The 17,196-nt window shown below is 35.3% G+C and overlaps 2 protein-coding genes across 2 annotated transcripts; both read left to right on the top strand.

The window, feature by feature from the left end:
* The first annotated feature begins 899 nt into the window (after positions 1-899).
* On the top strand, positions 900-4,221 carry LOC145620563 (putative ribosome biogenesis protein RLP24). Its single transcript, XM_081675256.1, has 5 exons — positions 900-988; positions 1,451-1,557; positions 3,245-3,358; positions 3,473-3,609; positions 3,733-4,221. Exons 2-5 carry the CDS (start codon positions 1,477-1,479, stop codon positions 3,902-3,904), a joined length of 504 nt encoding a protein of 167 aa, XP_081531382.1. The 5' UTR covers positions 900-988; positions 1,451-1,476; the 3' UTR covers positions 3,905-4,221.
* Positions 4,222-10,447: 6,226 nt separating this feature from the next.
* LOC145620732 (putative 2-carboxy-D-arabinitol-1-phosphatase) lies at positions 10,448-16,990 on the top strand. The gene is made up of 9 exons (XM_081675443.1): positions 10,448-10,932; positions 13,923-14,028; positions 14,129-14,345; positions 14,430-14,548; positions 15,415-15,513; positions 15,937-15,990; positions 16,067-16,165; positions 16,289-16,396; positions 16,524-16,990. Exons 1-9 carry the CDS (start codon positions 10,595-10,597, stop codon positions 16,863-16,865), a joined length of 1,482 nt encoding a protein of 493 aa, XP_081531569.1. The 5' UTR covers positions 10,448-10,594; the 3' UTR covers positions 16,866-16,990.
* Positions 16,991-17,196: the final 206 nt, after the last annotated feature.

Genomic DNA, 17,196 nt, shown 5'->3' with positions numbered 1-17,196 from the left:
AAGTTTGGATTTGGTCCCTAAAGTTTCAAGTGGCTAATTTGGTCCTTGAACCACTGTGGTGGCTAGTAAAATGACTCACCTAAGTTTTCATATTTAATTGTTGACTGGACCAAAGTCGAGGGACTTGACTATATGTTAATTCTTTTGCATTCCAAGACATATACAAGTATATGACACAATTTGTGGCAGCTAAAAGTTTAAGGGTTAATAAAATGCTAAACTCGAGAACATGAACCTATGAATATTGATTACCAAATTAAATAGTTTTCTTGTTCACTTTTTTTATTATATATAATTAAAATTAAAAATAATTGACAATTAATTTGAAAATAAAAAAAAATTAATTCACCGGCTTCAGTGAAAACGGTGGCCGAAAAGCTTATTAAAGGCACACTTTGCACCAAAGTCATTAGTTTGTGGTGTTTTGATTACTACTCGGTTTAAGTATAGAGTGTTGGGTGGACATAAGTCATAGTTTAAGTGTTGAAATCAATTTTGACTTATTTTATTGCTAATCTTTTATTAATTTATACTAAATACTACTTCGTATAATATTTGTATTTATAGACGTATTTTGACTTAATTCCAATTGAAAAACAATTTGAATATACGTAGTTCATTTGAAAAACCTGTCATAATAAATATTGTTAGCAAAAAATTTAATTTGTGTATTACACGGGCTAAATATTAGTACACGGGTTAAATACGAAATAATACTTTTAAAAACAGGTTTACTTTAAACCCTTATAAAGTCTGCTCTACTCCATAATTGAACGATTGTATAAATACCCGACCCATTTACTCTACGGAGTATAACCCGACCCATTTACTTATTAGACGGATCTAACCCATTTATAACCGTGGCGGGTCATGGCTTTTAATATGGCTATAAGGCCTCCAACCCTACCTCTCTCTCAGTTCTCCATTGAAGCGCACTTCATCGAAGCGCCTTCTAATACTTGTATCCCCCATTGAAGCAGCTTTTGAGGTAAGTTGTTTGATTTTGTTATCATCCTATCAATTTCACAATCTAGGGTTTTTCTTTCATCTACTCTATTTTAATTAAGTGTAGGGTTCGAAAATCTCAACTATTGCTTCTAATTTCTAAGATAACCAAAATAAAAAAAAAAAATTATGAGCCTGATTTGATTATTGAATCAAATATTCCTAAAATTATGTGATTTTTCGTACCAAATTTGGTTGCTTATATATTGCACAATTAATTTTTTTTTTTTTTTTTTTTCAATAAGACGGTCCAAAACCCTTATTTATGAATAGTTAACAAAACCCTAATATTTTAACAGAGTCCCAGCCTCCATTTCTCTTCATTTGGTGTCACTTTCATTGGAGTATGATTTTAGTGTTCTTGTTAAACATTATTATATTTCTGAATTTGTGATATTTGTGCTAAAGAAATAATCTTTACTCTTGGTTGGTTGATTTTCTGTAGGTGGGGTGTTTTAATTGTTTATCGCAATGAGAATTGAAAAGTGTTGGTTCTGTTCTTCCCAGATATACCCTGGCCATGGAATTCAGTTTGTTCGTAATGATGCTAAGGTATTACCGCTTTTTTTAATTTAATTTAATTATTATTATTATGACGATTCATGTTAGCTGACCCCAAATCATTTTGGGACTAAGACTTTGCTGTTGTTGTTAAGGTTTGTTAGTATTCACAATTTTAAGCTGGCAAGGGATGAAAATTTGATGCACTCTGATCAGAAATTGATCAAAGCGAGAGAATAAGAGGATTTTTATTGATATTATAAATGAATAGAATTAAAGTAGTGTTTGTAGACCTTACAACAACTGATTCTAATAGAACAAAGGCCAATTGATGTAACAAAATTCAGTTACAGCAATATCCCTTATCTTATGTTATAGCCGAGTGAGGAACTTGTTCATTAACCCAATGAGTAATAGCTGCCAAAGGAGGAGGCGTAGCTGGGGTCCTGATTCTTTCGATGAAATAACAACCAATGTACACCCTAATTTGCATGTATCACCAGACTTTTGTTTAGTGTGTTCATTTTGCATCCGAACAGCTTCCATGTGCACAACTTCACCACTTTCTGGATCTATTGTTTCCAACATCAGATCATTAGGTTGCCTTTAATACCAATGATGCTGGCTCTTTCATTTCTTGTTACATTTGCCTTATTCTCGAGGTAATTTCATTTCTATTAGAAGCACCGTCATAATTCTGCTCCATGGTTATTGGTCTGTCAGTATTGACACTGTCACCAATCGCCGAGTCTTTTAAAGAAGATGCTGAATGGCTGTTCTTTGAACCAGAGCTGTCATAATTACTCTGTCTGAAACAACTTGAATAGTTCCACAAACTTGTCTATATTCTCCAGAATTTGTCATCCATTTTCTTCAAAATTTCAGAATTCTATTGCTCCTGAGTTTTCATTCTGCTCTCCAATGCTTTGATTTGCTGTTCCATGTTTGGTTTCTTCTTAAGAACAGCACCAATCTTTTTGAATGTATGCAAATTCCCAGAAAGATTTCTGAACAATTTTTTCACCTTGACAATTGATCAAACAGTTTGTGGGTATATTTCTTATTGCCCAGAATCTTAAAAGAACTTGCTGTGATTCTGATTCAATCTAAGCGTGGCTTTGATAGCAGTGATGCAGGATCGAAGATCACTGCTTAACTCTGATCAGAAATTGATCAAAGAAAACTAGGCTACTATTGCATCGTGTAGCTTAACAATATATCACTTTGAATTAATTTATTACCAAGTAGTAGGCTTCTAGGCTGTGTTGTCAATGCTTCTCGCTTTCTCTTGGCTCTAAATTTCATAATGTAAATGAATAGTTGAAAAAACACAAAGGTGTGAAGCCACTGAGTTTGCTCTTTAGTTCATCATAGATGGTTTAAAGATTTGACTCTATTGGCCGCATACTTTCTTAAATACAATTGGTTTTTTGTGTAGCTCTATAAAGATATTGTACTCTTTGGGGGATTCTTGAGTTATTCTCCTCACTAGGCTAACGCGTAAACTATGCATAAGAAACAATAATTTTAAACAGTTATTACTGAATGGAAACTTAGTTCTGTAGCTTAGTTTTTATCACTGCAAAGTGATACTATTTAATGCATTTTATATTAAAACTGCCCCACTGACTACCTAGTTCATGTATAATCCCTAAGGACTACATTTTTACTTAAAAATGCTATCTTATTGCTACTTGGTTCATTTGCTTAATTCTTTTTCAAATTGTTTCCTTCCCAGATTTTTAGATTTTGTAGATCCAAATGTCACAAAAACTTTAAAATGAAGAGGAATCCTCGCAAGGTTCAGTGGACCAAAGCTTACCGAAGATTGCATGGAAAGGATATGACACAGGTATGATAGTTGTTGCAATTTTTATTTACTAAATATTTTAGTAAATTTCAATATTCTTTGTGTTATTTATTAATGCTGTTGCTACAACTTGCCTGTGTTAATTCGGTTTCCTAGGACTCTACGTTTGAGTTTGAGAGGAAGCGTAATAGGCCAGAAAGATACGACAGGACTCTTGCTGAGAATACATTGAAGGCAATTAAAACTATTGACAAGGTCAGAACGTCGAGATCTGAGAGTCATATCAAGAAGAGGTCAGTTCTCATTCTTCTATATCAGTGTCTGCTTGAGCAGACAAGTTGGAATTATTACATTCTTTTGTATAGAAATTGTTTTTATTTTTTAATTTAATTGTTTTTATTTTTTATTTTTTATAGGATGAAGGGAAACCCACGCAGAGAGAAGGAGAGTGCACGGAAAGAACTGGAAGAAGGCATCCTTATTGTCTCCAATCCTATGACTCTAAAAGAAGACCCTTCTCTTGTTTTACCAAAGATCAAAGTCCCCAAGACTTCAAATCAACAAGAAAATCTTGCAATGGAAGAGTAATTTGTCTGTGCCTGGGTATAGAAGCAATTTACAACTTGTGGTTCATTTTGTAGTAGACTTTAGCCGAACCTGTAATGCTCTGAATACTGTGAATTTGTTGATCTTCAGCTTTTGTTGACACACTGGTCGTACTTCAAAGAGTGATTGTTTTCTTTTTGTTTCATTTTTGTATAATATTGTATTCAACCTTTGTTGATTTATGTTCTGATGAATTTTACTCTAAACTCTCATAAATATCGATACCAAACTGAGCTTTAATAGTTCTATCAATGTGTATGAGATAGGTTGCCTTCATTTGTTGCTGGTTTATCGCGATATGTTGGTTTGCAGTGTATGATTCTGAATGTCTAGTGTCATGTGGTAAGAAAACGTTGAAGACCCAGTGGCCAGTGATGCATTGAGATGTGAATATTTGCCATAAAAATAGTGTGCGGTGTGCACATCACATGTGAGTTTTTTTAAGCTCATATAGCTCAGAAGTTTTTGGTTGTAACGGCCTTCTAGCCCTTAGTGAATACATTTTTAACTGTGCTCATTACTCGTATATATTTGCTTTTTATCAGAATTGCTCATCAAACAATATATACTCTCTCTCAGTCTCATGTTAGTATAGGTGATATATTGAGCACAACTAGCTTGAAAACTATGCATGGTTGGTCCAATAAAGCTCGGCTCCAAAAGACCATTAACGAGCTCAATTTTTTACCCAATTAAACCTTTTCATGAATGAGAATTATAGCAATTTTGCTGATGCTTGTGTGCTTCTTTAATCCCATGTAATGCAACATTGCCAATTTGCCATCATATATATCTTTCGTCTGCAACGCAAGTGTGCATGGATTCTCTCCATCTTTGTTTACTAATTTTCTACGAAGTATAGTATTTCTTTTGAGAACTCTTTGTTTATGATATGTCTTCTGTTGAATGGTTGATAGCTTGATACATATACTGATATGCTATTTTAGTTTTGTTTTTTTTTTTTTTTTTTTTTTTTTTTTTTTTTTTTTTTTTTGGGTTTATTTTTCCAACATATACACTTTTAACAATAATGTTGTACATTGTATGGATTCTTGTTAATTTCTCTCAATATATCCTTAGAAACCGTGTAAAGCTTTCTTAAATGACAATTTTTGCAACATTTAGAAATTAAATGGACTATTATGATTAACTTTTATACCAGTAAGAAGTGCCTTAGAAAAAAAAAAAGTAAGAAGTAAAACTAAAACATCAAGAATTGTTTTGTGAGGCTAGAGTTCAATACAAGTACTTAGAGCACCCTTAGGCTCTGTTCTTTTAAGCTTCTGGGCAGAGCAGAGTAGAGCAGATTTCAGTAGAGCAGAGCAAATTGAAGCAAGCAGAGCAGAGCCGAGCAGAGCAGATTTTATTATTATTATTAGTAGTAGTATTATTTTTAATTAGAGCAGAGCATAGCAGGGCAGAGCAGAGCACATATATAAAAACTAAGCAAATAATTTTCAACATCCTTCTCTTAACCATGAACCAATAAAAAATTATTTATGTTACTATTCACCTACCATCCAACGATATGCATGGCGACACGTGGCGTGATCTAAATGCTGCCAGTGTCACAAATTCCTTTTTTTTAGAGTGTCCACGTGACTTTTTGTACTACCTCCGTTAACAGTTATTTGCAACGAAAGGGACATGCGCGGACTCCTAGGCAAAACATTTAAGGATGGTTTAAGTATGTATAATTGTAAGGAGGGGCATGTAATTAAGACATTAAAAGGGAGGGAATGGTGGTCCCATTTTTTAAATAAAAGAGGAGAGAGAATCTGAAATTTGGTGGGGTTTTGATTTCCCTCCTAAATTTTCACTTGCTTTTAAAAAATTTAACTTTTGAATCCCAAATTTTTCCCTCCATTTGAAAATTTCATTCAAAGGAGGATATTTAAACCTGCCAAACAGTTTTACGTGTTCCTAATATTCACACATACCAAATGTTCTACCCTAACCAAATTACAGAATGTTTTCCTCACAAAAGTTAGCATTAATCTTCTTCATAAACTTCATTACATACTGTTAAATTAGCATCCTACTACTACTAATTAGTGCTCAGTTAGAAGCAGCAACAATATTCTTCTAGGTTCAGCTTGAGTACTTCCAAAAAAAACCAGCAATCCCAACTTCATCACCATTACTGAAATCTCTAAGCATAAAAAATTCAGACATTAAAATGTCAGATTATTTAGGTGATGATTTTATTAGCATTGATCAGTTGCTACATGAAGAAACAACAATGGAAGACAGTGATTCAAGTTCCATGGGAGAAAGTGAGAACAACTACCAAACTGACAACAACCAGAATATCAGCACTGAAGAGCAAATGCCACACCTCAAAGGTAGGAAACAACTAACTGTAGAGCAAAAAAGAGAGATTGTTGATGATTTTCTACACAACATGGACGGTCAAGATCTGCCAAGAGGCTTTCAGTCACAAATAGCAAGAAAATTTAACGTTCACAGATCATCAATACAAAGATTATTCAAAGAAATAAAGAGGCAAATGGCAGAGGGGATTGTGATAGATGTCAAAAGTAAGAAGCTTGGAAGAACAGGACCAAAACCAACAGAGTACATAGATGAGTTTCTGCCGTCAATCCCTTTGTATAAAAGGACAACAAAGAGAAGCTATGGGGCCGCTCTTAACATATCACATGTCACTATTCACAAGCTCAAGAAAAAAGGGAGGCTAAGGACCCATACAAGCACAAATCACCCAGCCCTCACATCCAACCACATGGTGGCAAGACTAAAATGGGTCTTATGTCATCTGCTGCCTACTGAACAAAACATCAATCCAAAGTTTCAAAATTTCCAGGAATATGTACACATTGATGAAAAATGGTTCTACCTTAATCCAGAGACAAAAAAAATTCTACTTGCTTCCAAATGAACCTAATCCATATAGGTGCCAACAATCCAGAAGATTCAAGGTAAAAGGCATGTTCATGGCTATCATTGGCAAGCCAATTTTTGACTCCCAAGGTCAAGTGGTACATGATGGAAAGTATGGAATCTTTCCATTTGTTTATGAGACAATTGCAAAGAAAAAAAAGCAAGAATAGAGAAGCTACAGCTGTTGAAATTAAGACAACACAGAATGTAAACAAGGAGGCAATCAGAGAAATGCTGCTGCACAATGTGATTCTAGAAATCAAAAGTAAATGGCCATCAAATTTGGCAAAGAACATTTGGATTCAGTGGGATAATGCTAGACCTCATCAAGAGGAATTCATGCATGCATTCAGTCAGATGGGTTTAAAATACAATTCATTTATCAACTAGCATAGTCACCAGATCTAAATGTCTTAGATCTTGGATTGTTCAACACAATACAGTCAATCTAGTACCAATCATTCCCTAAAAACTTGGGGGAACTCATTGACAAAGTGAAAGAGGCTTATGACTCTTTTAATTCTGTGCTGAACAAGCACACTTGGATAACACTACAATGCTGTATGGAAGAGATACTGAAGCATTTGGGTGTCAACAATTTCACCCCACCACACAAAGGGAAGAAAAGGCTGGAAAGACTTGGCATGCTGCCAGAACAGTTAGAGGTGGAGGGGGATGTGGTTGAACAAGTTGTTGAACATTGGAACACTTTATTCATAGAAACAGGGGAAGACATTGAAGAAGATGAAGGCATGCAAGTTGATGCAGATTGAAGAACATGTCAAGCACATGGGAAGGTGACAGACTGCCACATGTAACCAATGAAGAGCTATGAAGCAAGTGGTAAAATTTCTAGGTTGTCTTTTGTGTTTTTGGTTTTACCATTGTTTAAAATTCCTTGGTTATGTGTATTTTGTGAAAATTCAGGTCATATATTGTAAGGTAGTTTGAACTAGCTTCTTTTGACTATGTACAACCTTTTGAAGGCTTAATTGCTTATGTGTATTTCAGTGGTGTTGATTTATGTGCATGAAGTGATGATATTATGTTGGTTTATGACAAAAACACACATGTAAATCCATCAAAAGTTGTTGGTTTATGACATACTAGTAAATTGCATAAGTGGTTCCCTCAACAACAACTTGCATATGCAGTAGTTGGAGCAATTCCAACTTATGAATTTTAAATGTCAAATGAGTCCCTTCATCATTTGGATTTGTTACACATTAAGGGACTCACAAATTTCATTACTCATACATATAGGGACTCAGAAAGAGACTCATACATATAGGCAGCATTGGAAAGTTCTCTCTTAAAATAGTCATTGAGAACTTAAAAAAAGGGACTCGTACATTTAGGCAACACTGGTGAGGGTCTCTCTAAGCATAGTCCTTGAGAACACACATAAAGGGACTCATACAAAACGAGAGTGAACTGCATAAACATCTTACAGCATTCACAGTAGGCTACTATTGTTTCATCATTCATCATATCACAAATCCCATTGCTAATAAGCCTTTAATCTCACAAAAGCAGCCAATATTGTGAACAAAACAGGCAATAACCTCACCCAATTTTCCATAAAAAGCCCATAAATCACAAATAAGCAGTTTTAGGCAAACCAAATCATAAATAGACCTCAAATTAACCAAAACCAGCCTTTAATCTCACAATAGCAGCCATAATTCTCAACAAAACAGACAATAAACTAACCAAGTTAGCCATAAAAAGCCCATAAATCAAATATCAGCAGCTGTAGGCAACCCATATCATAAATACACCACAAATTCACCAAAAACAGGCAATTATCTCACAAAAACAGCCAACAAACTCACAAAAACAGCCATTAATCTCACCAAAATAAGGCATAAAAGCCCATAAATCACATATCAACAGCTCAAAATTACCAACAATAGGCAAGCATCAAACAGATCCAAAAAACTGATTAACAACAAGCAATAAAATTAAAATATTGAAGGGTCAGAATAGCGTTACGCTGCGGCATTAGTTAGAGCCAACGTTAGAAGGGTTGTATTCACCCCCAACAGCATCATCGTTGCCCTCATCGGAGCCAGATCTGCTCCTTTTCTTGCCGATAACAGCAGCTTCGCCCTTTTCTCCAATGTCCTCTTCAACCCTTGCAGCAACGGGGGACTCACCATCTTCGGTCTTCAAAACATCAGCAACAGTTGCTTTGTCATTCAACCCAACCTTGTTTTTGCCCAGATCTGCCATGTTCGTAACCTCACGTTCTTCGTCGGAAGTTGGAGGAGCAAGCTTCGCACCACCACCGAATTTCCTTTTCCTCTCCATGTAAATTCGCGTCTTAACCAACTTCATCTTCCCGGTACGACACTGACATTTGTAGTTCGCAATAACATTGTCATCTGGAATCTGATCGTTTGGGGGATTCATTTTTGCTAAATTGTTGGAAAAAAAGAGTAGATCTGAAATTAGGGTTTCGAAAAACAGGAGAGAGCGAGAGAGAGAGAGAGAGAGATAGAGGATACAAGATTTACAGAGGAGGAGAGAGAGAGTGTGACGATTTAAAAGCTTCAACATCCATATTAATGGAAATGGTTGAAGGTGTATTGATGAGGGTAGTTGAGGAGATGAGTTTCAGATCTGATGAAATGATGAAATTGGGGATGTAGATCTTTATTTTTGGTGGGAGTCATTAGATTAGGTGTTTAGATTATAGAGATGATTAATTAGAATAAGAAAGGAAGTTAGGATTTAATCAGTTTTTAATAAGGGCAGAACAATCATTTTGTCAACCAAAAAGTTACCAAAAATAAAATTGTTGCAAATAATAGTTAACACCTATTTTGGGTAAATGTTGCAAATAACCGTTAACGAAGGTAGTATTGAGAATCACCTAAAGCAATGTTTGTCAAACAAACAATTTCTCACCAATGGTTTGCTTTTCCAAACGATTCATTGTTGTTCATAGCACTGTTCACCCACATTTGATTTTTTAAATATTATTTTATGTAAATAGTAACTCAAATAATTTCCTTCATTTATGGTTAAAGGTGCTCTTAGTACGTACGGTGTGCGGTGCACGATTAAGGAAAAAAAACATATTTTTAAATCCTGTAATAAATTAAGTCATTATGCAACAAAATCATATAAAAGAGTATTTTTGTGAAGAGAAAAGTCATTAATGCTTTAATTAGAAAGGGAAAAGATTGTGGAACGCTAAACATCGCCCTCGAATCTCCAGGTAACGCCCACATTTATATCTAAAAATACGTTCCTACCCTTGTTATAAAATTAACCAAGTTTACCTTAACTTTCAATTTTCAATCTCCACAAATATTTTAATTGTCCTCTCTAGTGGTCACTAGACATCAGCCACCAACGACCACCAATTAACCACCAACCACCATAACTTTAAAATCAACCAAATAATTCTAACTTTGCAAAATCAATGATATTAATAATACTAACAATAATAAATAATAATGACAATACTGGAGTAACACTGTTGATGTCATAAGAAACAATAGTTATAACTCATAAATAATTTTGGAGTAAATTTTTTTAGTGGAAAATTAAAATGTGTCACCATTTTTATTTTAACAATAGTTATATACTAATTTATTTATTTTCTGAAATATTCATATCCATGTGATACAAAAATTAAGGATAATGTTGAGCGACAATGGTAACCTGTAACCATACGATTTAAAAAAAAAAAAAAAAAAAAACCAATTTAGCGCCAAAATTAATCAAAACAAAACCCTAATTTCAATTCCACACAATCAAATGCTCGCCATTTCACATTCTTCCTTCTTGATCATACCAAAATCTTCCCAATGCAGAATTTTTCCAGCACTAAACCCTAAATTCTCGATAATTCGATCGTCTTCCTCCGTAAATGAGGCGGTGTTGGAGGACAGACAACCAGAATCATCGGCGGATTTTCCGGCGATAAAGGCGGCGAAGAGGGTGGTGTTGGTTCGACATGGACAGAGTACGTGGAATGCTGAGGGAAGAATTCAAGGTAGCTCGAATTTCTCTGTTCTTACTACTAAGGGTGAAGCTCAAGCTGAAACTTCTCGCCAGATGCTTCTCGATGATTCCTTTGATGTCTGCTTCACTAGGTATTTTTTCCATTTTCTTGGTTAATTTTCCGATTTTATGGTTTGATTGATTTTATGTTATAATGTTCGAAAATTAGAATTTCAGGGTTTAGAATTATATGGGAAATATATGTATTCTTCAAGTAATCTTTTGATTGTAGGCTGAGTTGAGTGAGTTCATGTATAGTAGCAGACTAGCAATTGATGTTATAATCGCGGTCCGGATAGTAGAATGGTACGATTCTACTGCAGTCCGAATACAGATGACTAAGTGACTTGAATAACAGCCACTAATTGAGTAATCGTGTCGGGTTGGAAATTATTGTAGCATTGTTAGAGCAACTCCAATGGTTGTAGCTAGGGACTTGCTTGCAATTTTAAATAATCCCTAGCTATTAGCTTGACCATTGGAGCAAAAATATATAATTAGCTTAGTCAAGCAAATTTGCTTGAAAAAAACTTGCCAAAAAGAAAATGCTAAAAGTCAATTAGTAATTAAGATAAAAATAATAAATTGATAATTTAAATAGTAAGCTAATAGCTAGCCATTGGGGCTCAAACTAGCTACAAAGATAATTAGCTTGAAAGTTTAAGTGGCATGACAAGCTAATTTGATAATTAGCTTGCCATTGAAGTTGCTCTTACTATCCCTGATGATCTAGATTGCTTAATGGTTATTTTAGAAGAGTTATTGTCTTGAGTGTGTAACTTGTATACTCTTTTCATAACTCTATCAAAGTTGGGCTATTTTGGGAAATTTAATCATGAACCATTGTATTACTAATTACAAGTACTATTTTTTTGAAGATGACAATTGTTTTCTTACATTCTAAAACTATACATGTGACTATTATATGGGGACATAACTTTGAAATGCTGAGTAGTTGTTTTGATACCTCATCCTCGAAAGTAAATTCAACTAATTTCAATACGTTTTTGAGACAATAGATAAACTTGGTGGATAATGATTAGTGGAAGTTTGTTGCAAGTGCAAAGGGTTCACTGGGTGTATATTTAGTCAGAATTTGAAGCGATTTTGAATTTTGTGGTTTTATAGATGGTCAAATTTTTGATGAGGGACTAAGGTCCTGTTCTTTTAGTAGCCTCCTTGCAAACTTCTACCCTTTTTGTAAACTTTTCTTCATTCTTCAGTATCTATCATGTAACCTTATGTATCTATCATGTAACCTTATGTACAGCTATAGTGCTATACGTATCTATAAGAAAGGAAGACTAATTTAGTCAGTTATGCTTGAACTGCTATTATTGCAAATTTAATTCTATTTATCTAGAGCATGAAAAGACTTAAATTTGAGAGTCAGTGAGTCTAACTTCGGGGAGGAGTAACCTAAGTGTGCTAACCTATCCATTCTTAGCAACTCTGATTGAGTCAACGTATTGCTGGTTTGGAATTGCATCTTGACTAACTCAGCTCATATGACTCATAACTAGGTCAGCTCTATTTGATCTACAAAGCATAGATTCAATCCAAAGAGAGTGCATCAGGCCCTTAGTTGATCCCTTTTTTTTAAAAAAACATGTTCGCCCAATCATACTCCCTTTTTCCATAATGCTAAAATACTGTTGGTTTCATTTTGCTCATCAATTACGCACCTTAACATTTTTTAAAACTCGGCTAGGATAAGCACTGTGTGGTGTAAGGGTATGCATTAGCTGTAGCTTGAGAGTCTGCCACTGTCGGAATGTATATTGTCCCAGAAGCAGACTTGTCAAGTACTGAACAGCAACAGATCATAGCAACAAAAAAACACCTCCATTGATGAAGTACACCAAATCCAGAAGTAGACTTACGGCACACATATTAGCCATTTCACTCATATTGATGCATCCAAAAGTACCAAACAGGCTCACAACACTATCATAAATTCATAAGAATGAAACTGCAATGTCTCGGAGAGACCTAACGGTGGTCATCTTTGCCACTGGTGCAAAGGTTTGATCGAAGTCAATACCAGGCCTTTGCCTACAACCAAGAATTACAAGTCTTGCCTTGCTTCTGTCCAAGGAGCCATCTCGGTTCTGCTTAGTTCGATAGAGCCACTTGTTGCTTCCCGCTCCAAGATAAGCACCCAAGCTTTTAAATAGAACTAGATCAGCCAGTGAAAAGGGTGTGTTCCTTTTTTATTCTTTTACTGTCAATAATGTTGCACTTAGACCAGTCATTGACAGGAAAACTAATGCTCCTACTTTACACGATATTGAATTTTGTGATTTTGGTTTTGATCTAGAAATGTCTTTGGATATGTAGATAGGGTAATTTTGTTCTTGTTACTCTTCAAATCAATGATTGGTTGGGTAGCTAATATTGCTGATGAACGGATCTTAGGAGCAGGAATTAGTGTTGCTTCCAGCGGTTTCTGGATCCTGTTTCCTGTCTTGCTGCAATACAACATGGCATGTGTGTAAACTGCTTTGTACATTTCCAAACATGCACGTCTTTTGGGGAGGGGGGGAGTGGCAGCTTGGGTGAAAGGTAGAAATTATGATTGACCATGAAAGTCAAAGTCAACCTTGTTCAAATTTGGGTACAAGGTCATAAGGATTGTGTATTATGGTACGAGGGTCAAATCTGGATTTTACAGAAGTTCCACGAGCTTAATCTCTAATAAGAAGTGTTTGAATTTATGAGAATTTTGATGAAGGTATTTTAGACTTTGAATGAACTGTTTGAGTAATATGGTGGTAATAAGCATAGGTTGTTTAAGTGGTGATTGGTTAATTCTGAGGTCAAAGCTATAGTGAGTGCCACAAAGACAGTAAATGATGGGATATGGCCAGCAATAAAGTCAAAATTTTGAGGTCATATGCTTTCCCGTCTTTTTCCTTTCTAGAAAGCAATTTGGCTATGAGGCTTGAGGTGTAATATCAGAAGCAACATGGAATTTGTTAAATGATATTGTCCCAAAATCTGAACAACCACAATTTTTTTGCCATTTTTCTGCTCTCAGTTTGAGGTTATTTCCTGACTGCTATTTATTTTGTTGCTGCAGTCCTCTGACTAGATCAAAGCGAACAGCTGAAATTATTTGGGGTAACCGTAAGGAGCCAATGGTCCCAGATGTCGACCTGAGGGAAATAGACCTGTATTCTTTTCAAGTTGAGTTTGACTTTCCAGTTTAAGTTGATGGAACCTTAATAAATTTTGGATTGTCATGATCCAGTAACTCCAGTTATTGATGCATTTGATTGTCTGTAGGGGCTCTTAAAACATGAGGGGGAGGAGAAATTCGGTACTGCATTTCGTCAATGGAAGCTAGATGCTCCAAACTTTGTCATAGATGGTCATTATCCTGTCAGGGAGTTGTGGACACGTGCCAGAAGCTGTTGGGACAGAATTTTAGCTCATCAAAGCAAGTCAGTACTTGTTGTTGCTCACAATGCCGTGAATCAAGCTCTTGTTGCAACAGCAATCGGTAAATTTTTATTTTCTTGTGTGATGTTCAGATATACATACACATGTTATCTAAATTCTTTTGTCATGTCTTTTCTCTAATTAGGATTAGGAACTGAGTATTTCAGAGTTTTACTTCAGAGCAACTGTGGTGTGAGTGTGTTAGATTTCATTCCTCAGGCAGAGGACAAGTCTCCATATATCTGCCTTAATCGTTTAAATCAGGTACAGAAGCCTTACATTTGACTGTGCTTTGGCTCTTTATTCTAGTCTAAATACCTTTGGTCAGTGAGCCTTTTGTTTGTAGTTTCTGTAAGTAATTGACGTTTTACTTGACATATTGTCTAGAACATGCTTTATTTTCTCTTATTGCTAATAGTTTTGCTTGTTAAAAACAAGGAAGTATTTAGAAAATTGCTATATGAAATCTTCAAATTTCTCCAGTCTTTCATCCTTTGCCTCCAGCAAGCTTTGAAAGCCTTGGGCTTTGGGATGGACATTTGGGCAAAAAACATGCCAAGGAAAGCAGTAAATCCCCTTGAATCTCATTAGGTCTAGTATTATTGTGACAAATGTTAAATTTAAGAAAGGCTGTATTGTTTTGAACTGAAGTAAATTGTACTTCACTTTTCTAAACTGGAATGTTATTGAATGTAAGCATTAGTTGCATTGAACTGAATCGAACTAAAGTGAACTGACCTTATCTGACCTGACTTTTTGCCCTTTAATTTAATTTAGTTGAACTGATATAATTAATATTTTTGAATTGAACTGAATCCGAATTAGTAAAGGTAATCTAAAATACATCTCAAAGCTCCTCAGAATTGCTGGATAGACATGTTAATTTGGATTTTGTTTTAACTTTTAAGCAATGACTTTCATGCAATCCTTTCTCCTTTGCACTGTCTGAAACATGAGTGCATTATTTTTCATATGCGGTATCATAAAAGTTAGTATCTAGAATGCTACCAGTGAAGTTCCACCATGCGATCATTGTTTAATTGTCATTTCCTTGATGAAGCTCTTCTTCATCATTGATGATTATTAAGTGGATCTATTTTATTTTATGACATGTAATGGTTGTACTGCAGACTCCTAATTCACCTATTGCTGCTGGAAGTTCTGCAGGTCGGAAAGCCAATAAGCGCATCATCCTAGTTTCTCATGGATCATTAGTGAACAATGAGGAGGTGCGCAAGTAACTTACTACTCTGTATATCTGTGCATCTGTTTCTCATCATTATAAATAAGGATATAACTAAGATTGTATGAATTCCATGCAGTTGAACTTAAAGCTATACATAAATTTATTGTGATTCAAGCAAATGCTTGTAATATGGTTTTCCAGATATGATGTTTGGAAAACACTACAAGATAGTATATAATATATCAGCTGACCTGGCGATTAAGTAGCAAATACTAAATGGGTGTTATGCATAATTTTCTTGGAAGGTGTAGAGAAGGGTTCTAAATCTTTAAATCATCAAATTCTGTTCTGTTTCACCCTGAAATTTCATCATAGTTGATTAAATTTAAAGATGCCTAGTTTCTTACAACTTTTGTAGGTCTTTTCTGAAAATATAGTTCTGAACTTCAGGTAATTTTTTCGACAGGCTAATCTTTCTCTTCTAGGGAATCAACCTTTGAGCACGCTTGGCCGTATTCAGGTGACCCAAACTTGATTGCCTTATGTCAGGTATATATTTATGCTTGTTACATAAACTGATTCTTGAATGATAACAGTCACAGAAAACTGCAGAGCTACTTCTTGATTTGAAAGTGGATACAGTAGTTAGCAGCCCTGGAAAGGCCTCAATGGAGACAGCACAAATCATATCCAAGGTAAGCTGATCTAATTTTCCAAGGCCGTTATCTCTATTTCATCTTTCTTCACGTCATTACATGTACTAGTTTTTATTCTGCATTTAAGAGATGCAACTACTTACCTCTGATTCTTTTAATTAGATTCAAGAAGCTGCAGAGAGCTTAGGAGTTGATAGTGTACCCCGACATGTGGATGTTAAAGAGATGAAGGACCTTGCTGTGGAAACCATACTTGGCCAGTTAAAACAAGTAAGCATCCATAAAAGAAAATGAAAGGGGGGGGGGGGGGGGGGGGGGGAATGAGGGCTGCAATGCAAGTCATGCAACAGAAATTTTACACTTTCTAATTTCCTATTTCTTCCACCATTTATTACAGGGAGCAGTTGTCGATTCAAAACTCCTACCAAGTTTTAGTCCTGTATGGGATCAGACAAGAAAAGTATGGCAAACTCTATTAGATGAATTATCCGGTCCTTCAGAAGTGGTGGTTGTTGTTGGACATCCGACTCTTCACATTGCACTGATGACGCATTGCCTGAATTTATCAAAACAGTGGCTAGGGTCGTTCCATCTCGATGAAGGTAGTATTAGTGTCATTGACTTCCCGGATGGACCAAATGGAAAAGGCATTATTCGATGCATGAATTATACTGCCCATTTAGGAAGATGGTCAATTCCCATCACTAAGCCAACATTGGATGAGGAAGATATGAATTAATTGTATCTTTGTATAGTGTGATTATTGAATAGACGCGAATTCATAAACGGATATACTGTTATCAACCAATGTAATGTAAAATTGTGTCATTGCGTACCAAAAATACCTATTCGTCAGTATGTAAATCGAAACATGTGTACAATGACTACAAACATACGAGTAGTGTACTAGTGTGTACTCTGAAGTCATGCAATAGTAGCCGCAATCGTTGAGGCAATCAGATCATTACTATTAACTAATCAACTGAGAGTATCAAAAGACATTCTAGTAGAGTACTTAACTAAATAAACAGCCATATAAACCCTAATATTCCTTGAAACTCCATGTTAAT

This window comes from Chenopodium album, chromosome 27 (assembly GCF_948465745.1).
Source record: "Chenopodium album chromosome 27, dcCheAlbu1.1, whole genome shotgun sequence".
Lineage (NCBI taxonomy): Eukaryota > Viridiplantae > Streptophyta > Magnoliopsida > Caryophyllales > Amaranthaceae > Chenopodium > Chenopodium album.
Note: the sequence above shows the minus strand (reverse complement) of the source record. Positions and strands in the feature narration are given on the sequence as shown.

Coding starts and splice junctions, on each gene's coding strand:
- LOC145620732 (XM_081675443.1), top strand. CDS start 10,595: ATGCTCGCCATTTCACATTCTTCCTTCTTGATCATACCAAAATCTTCC. Junction 10,933..13,922: donor TTTGATGTCTGCTTCACTAG/GTATTTTTTCCA, acceptor TTGTTGCTGCAG/TCCTCTGACTAGATCAAAGC. Junction 15,514..15,936: donor CATTAGTGAACAATGAGGAG/GTGCGCAAGTAA, acceptor TTTTTTCGACAG/GCTAATCTTTCTCTTCTAGG.
- LOC145620563 (XM_081675256.1), top strand. CDS start 1,477: ATGAGAATTGAAAAGTGTTGGTTCTGTTCTTCCCAGATATACCCTGGC. Junction 1,558..3,244: donor TTGTTCGTAATGATGCTAAG/GTATTACCGCTT, acceptor TTTCCTTCCCAG/ATTTTTAGATTTTGTAGATC. Junction 3,610..3,732: donor GAGAGTCATATCAAGAAGAG/GTCAGTTCTCAT, acceptor TATTTTTTATAG/GATGAAGGGAAACCCACGCA.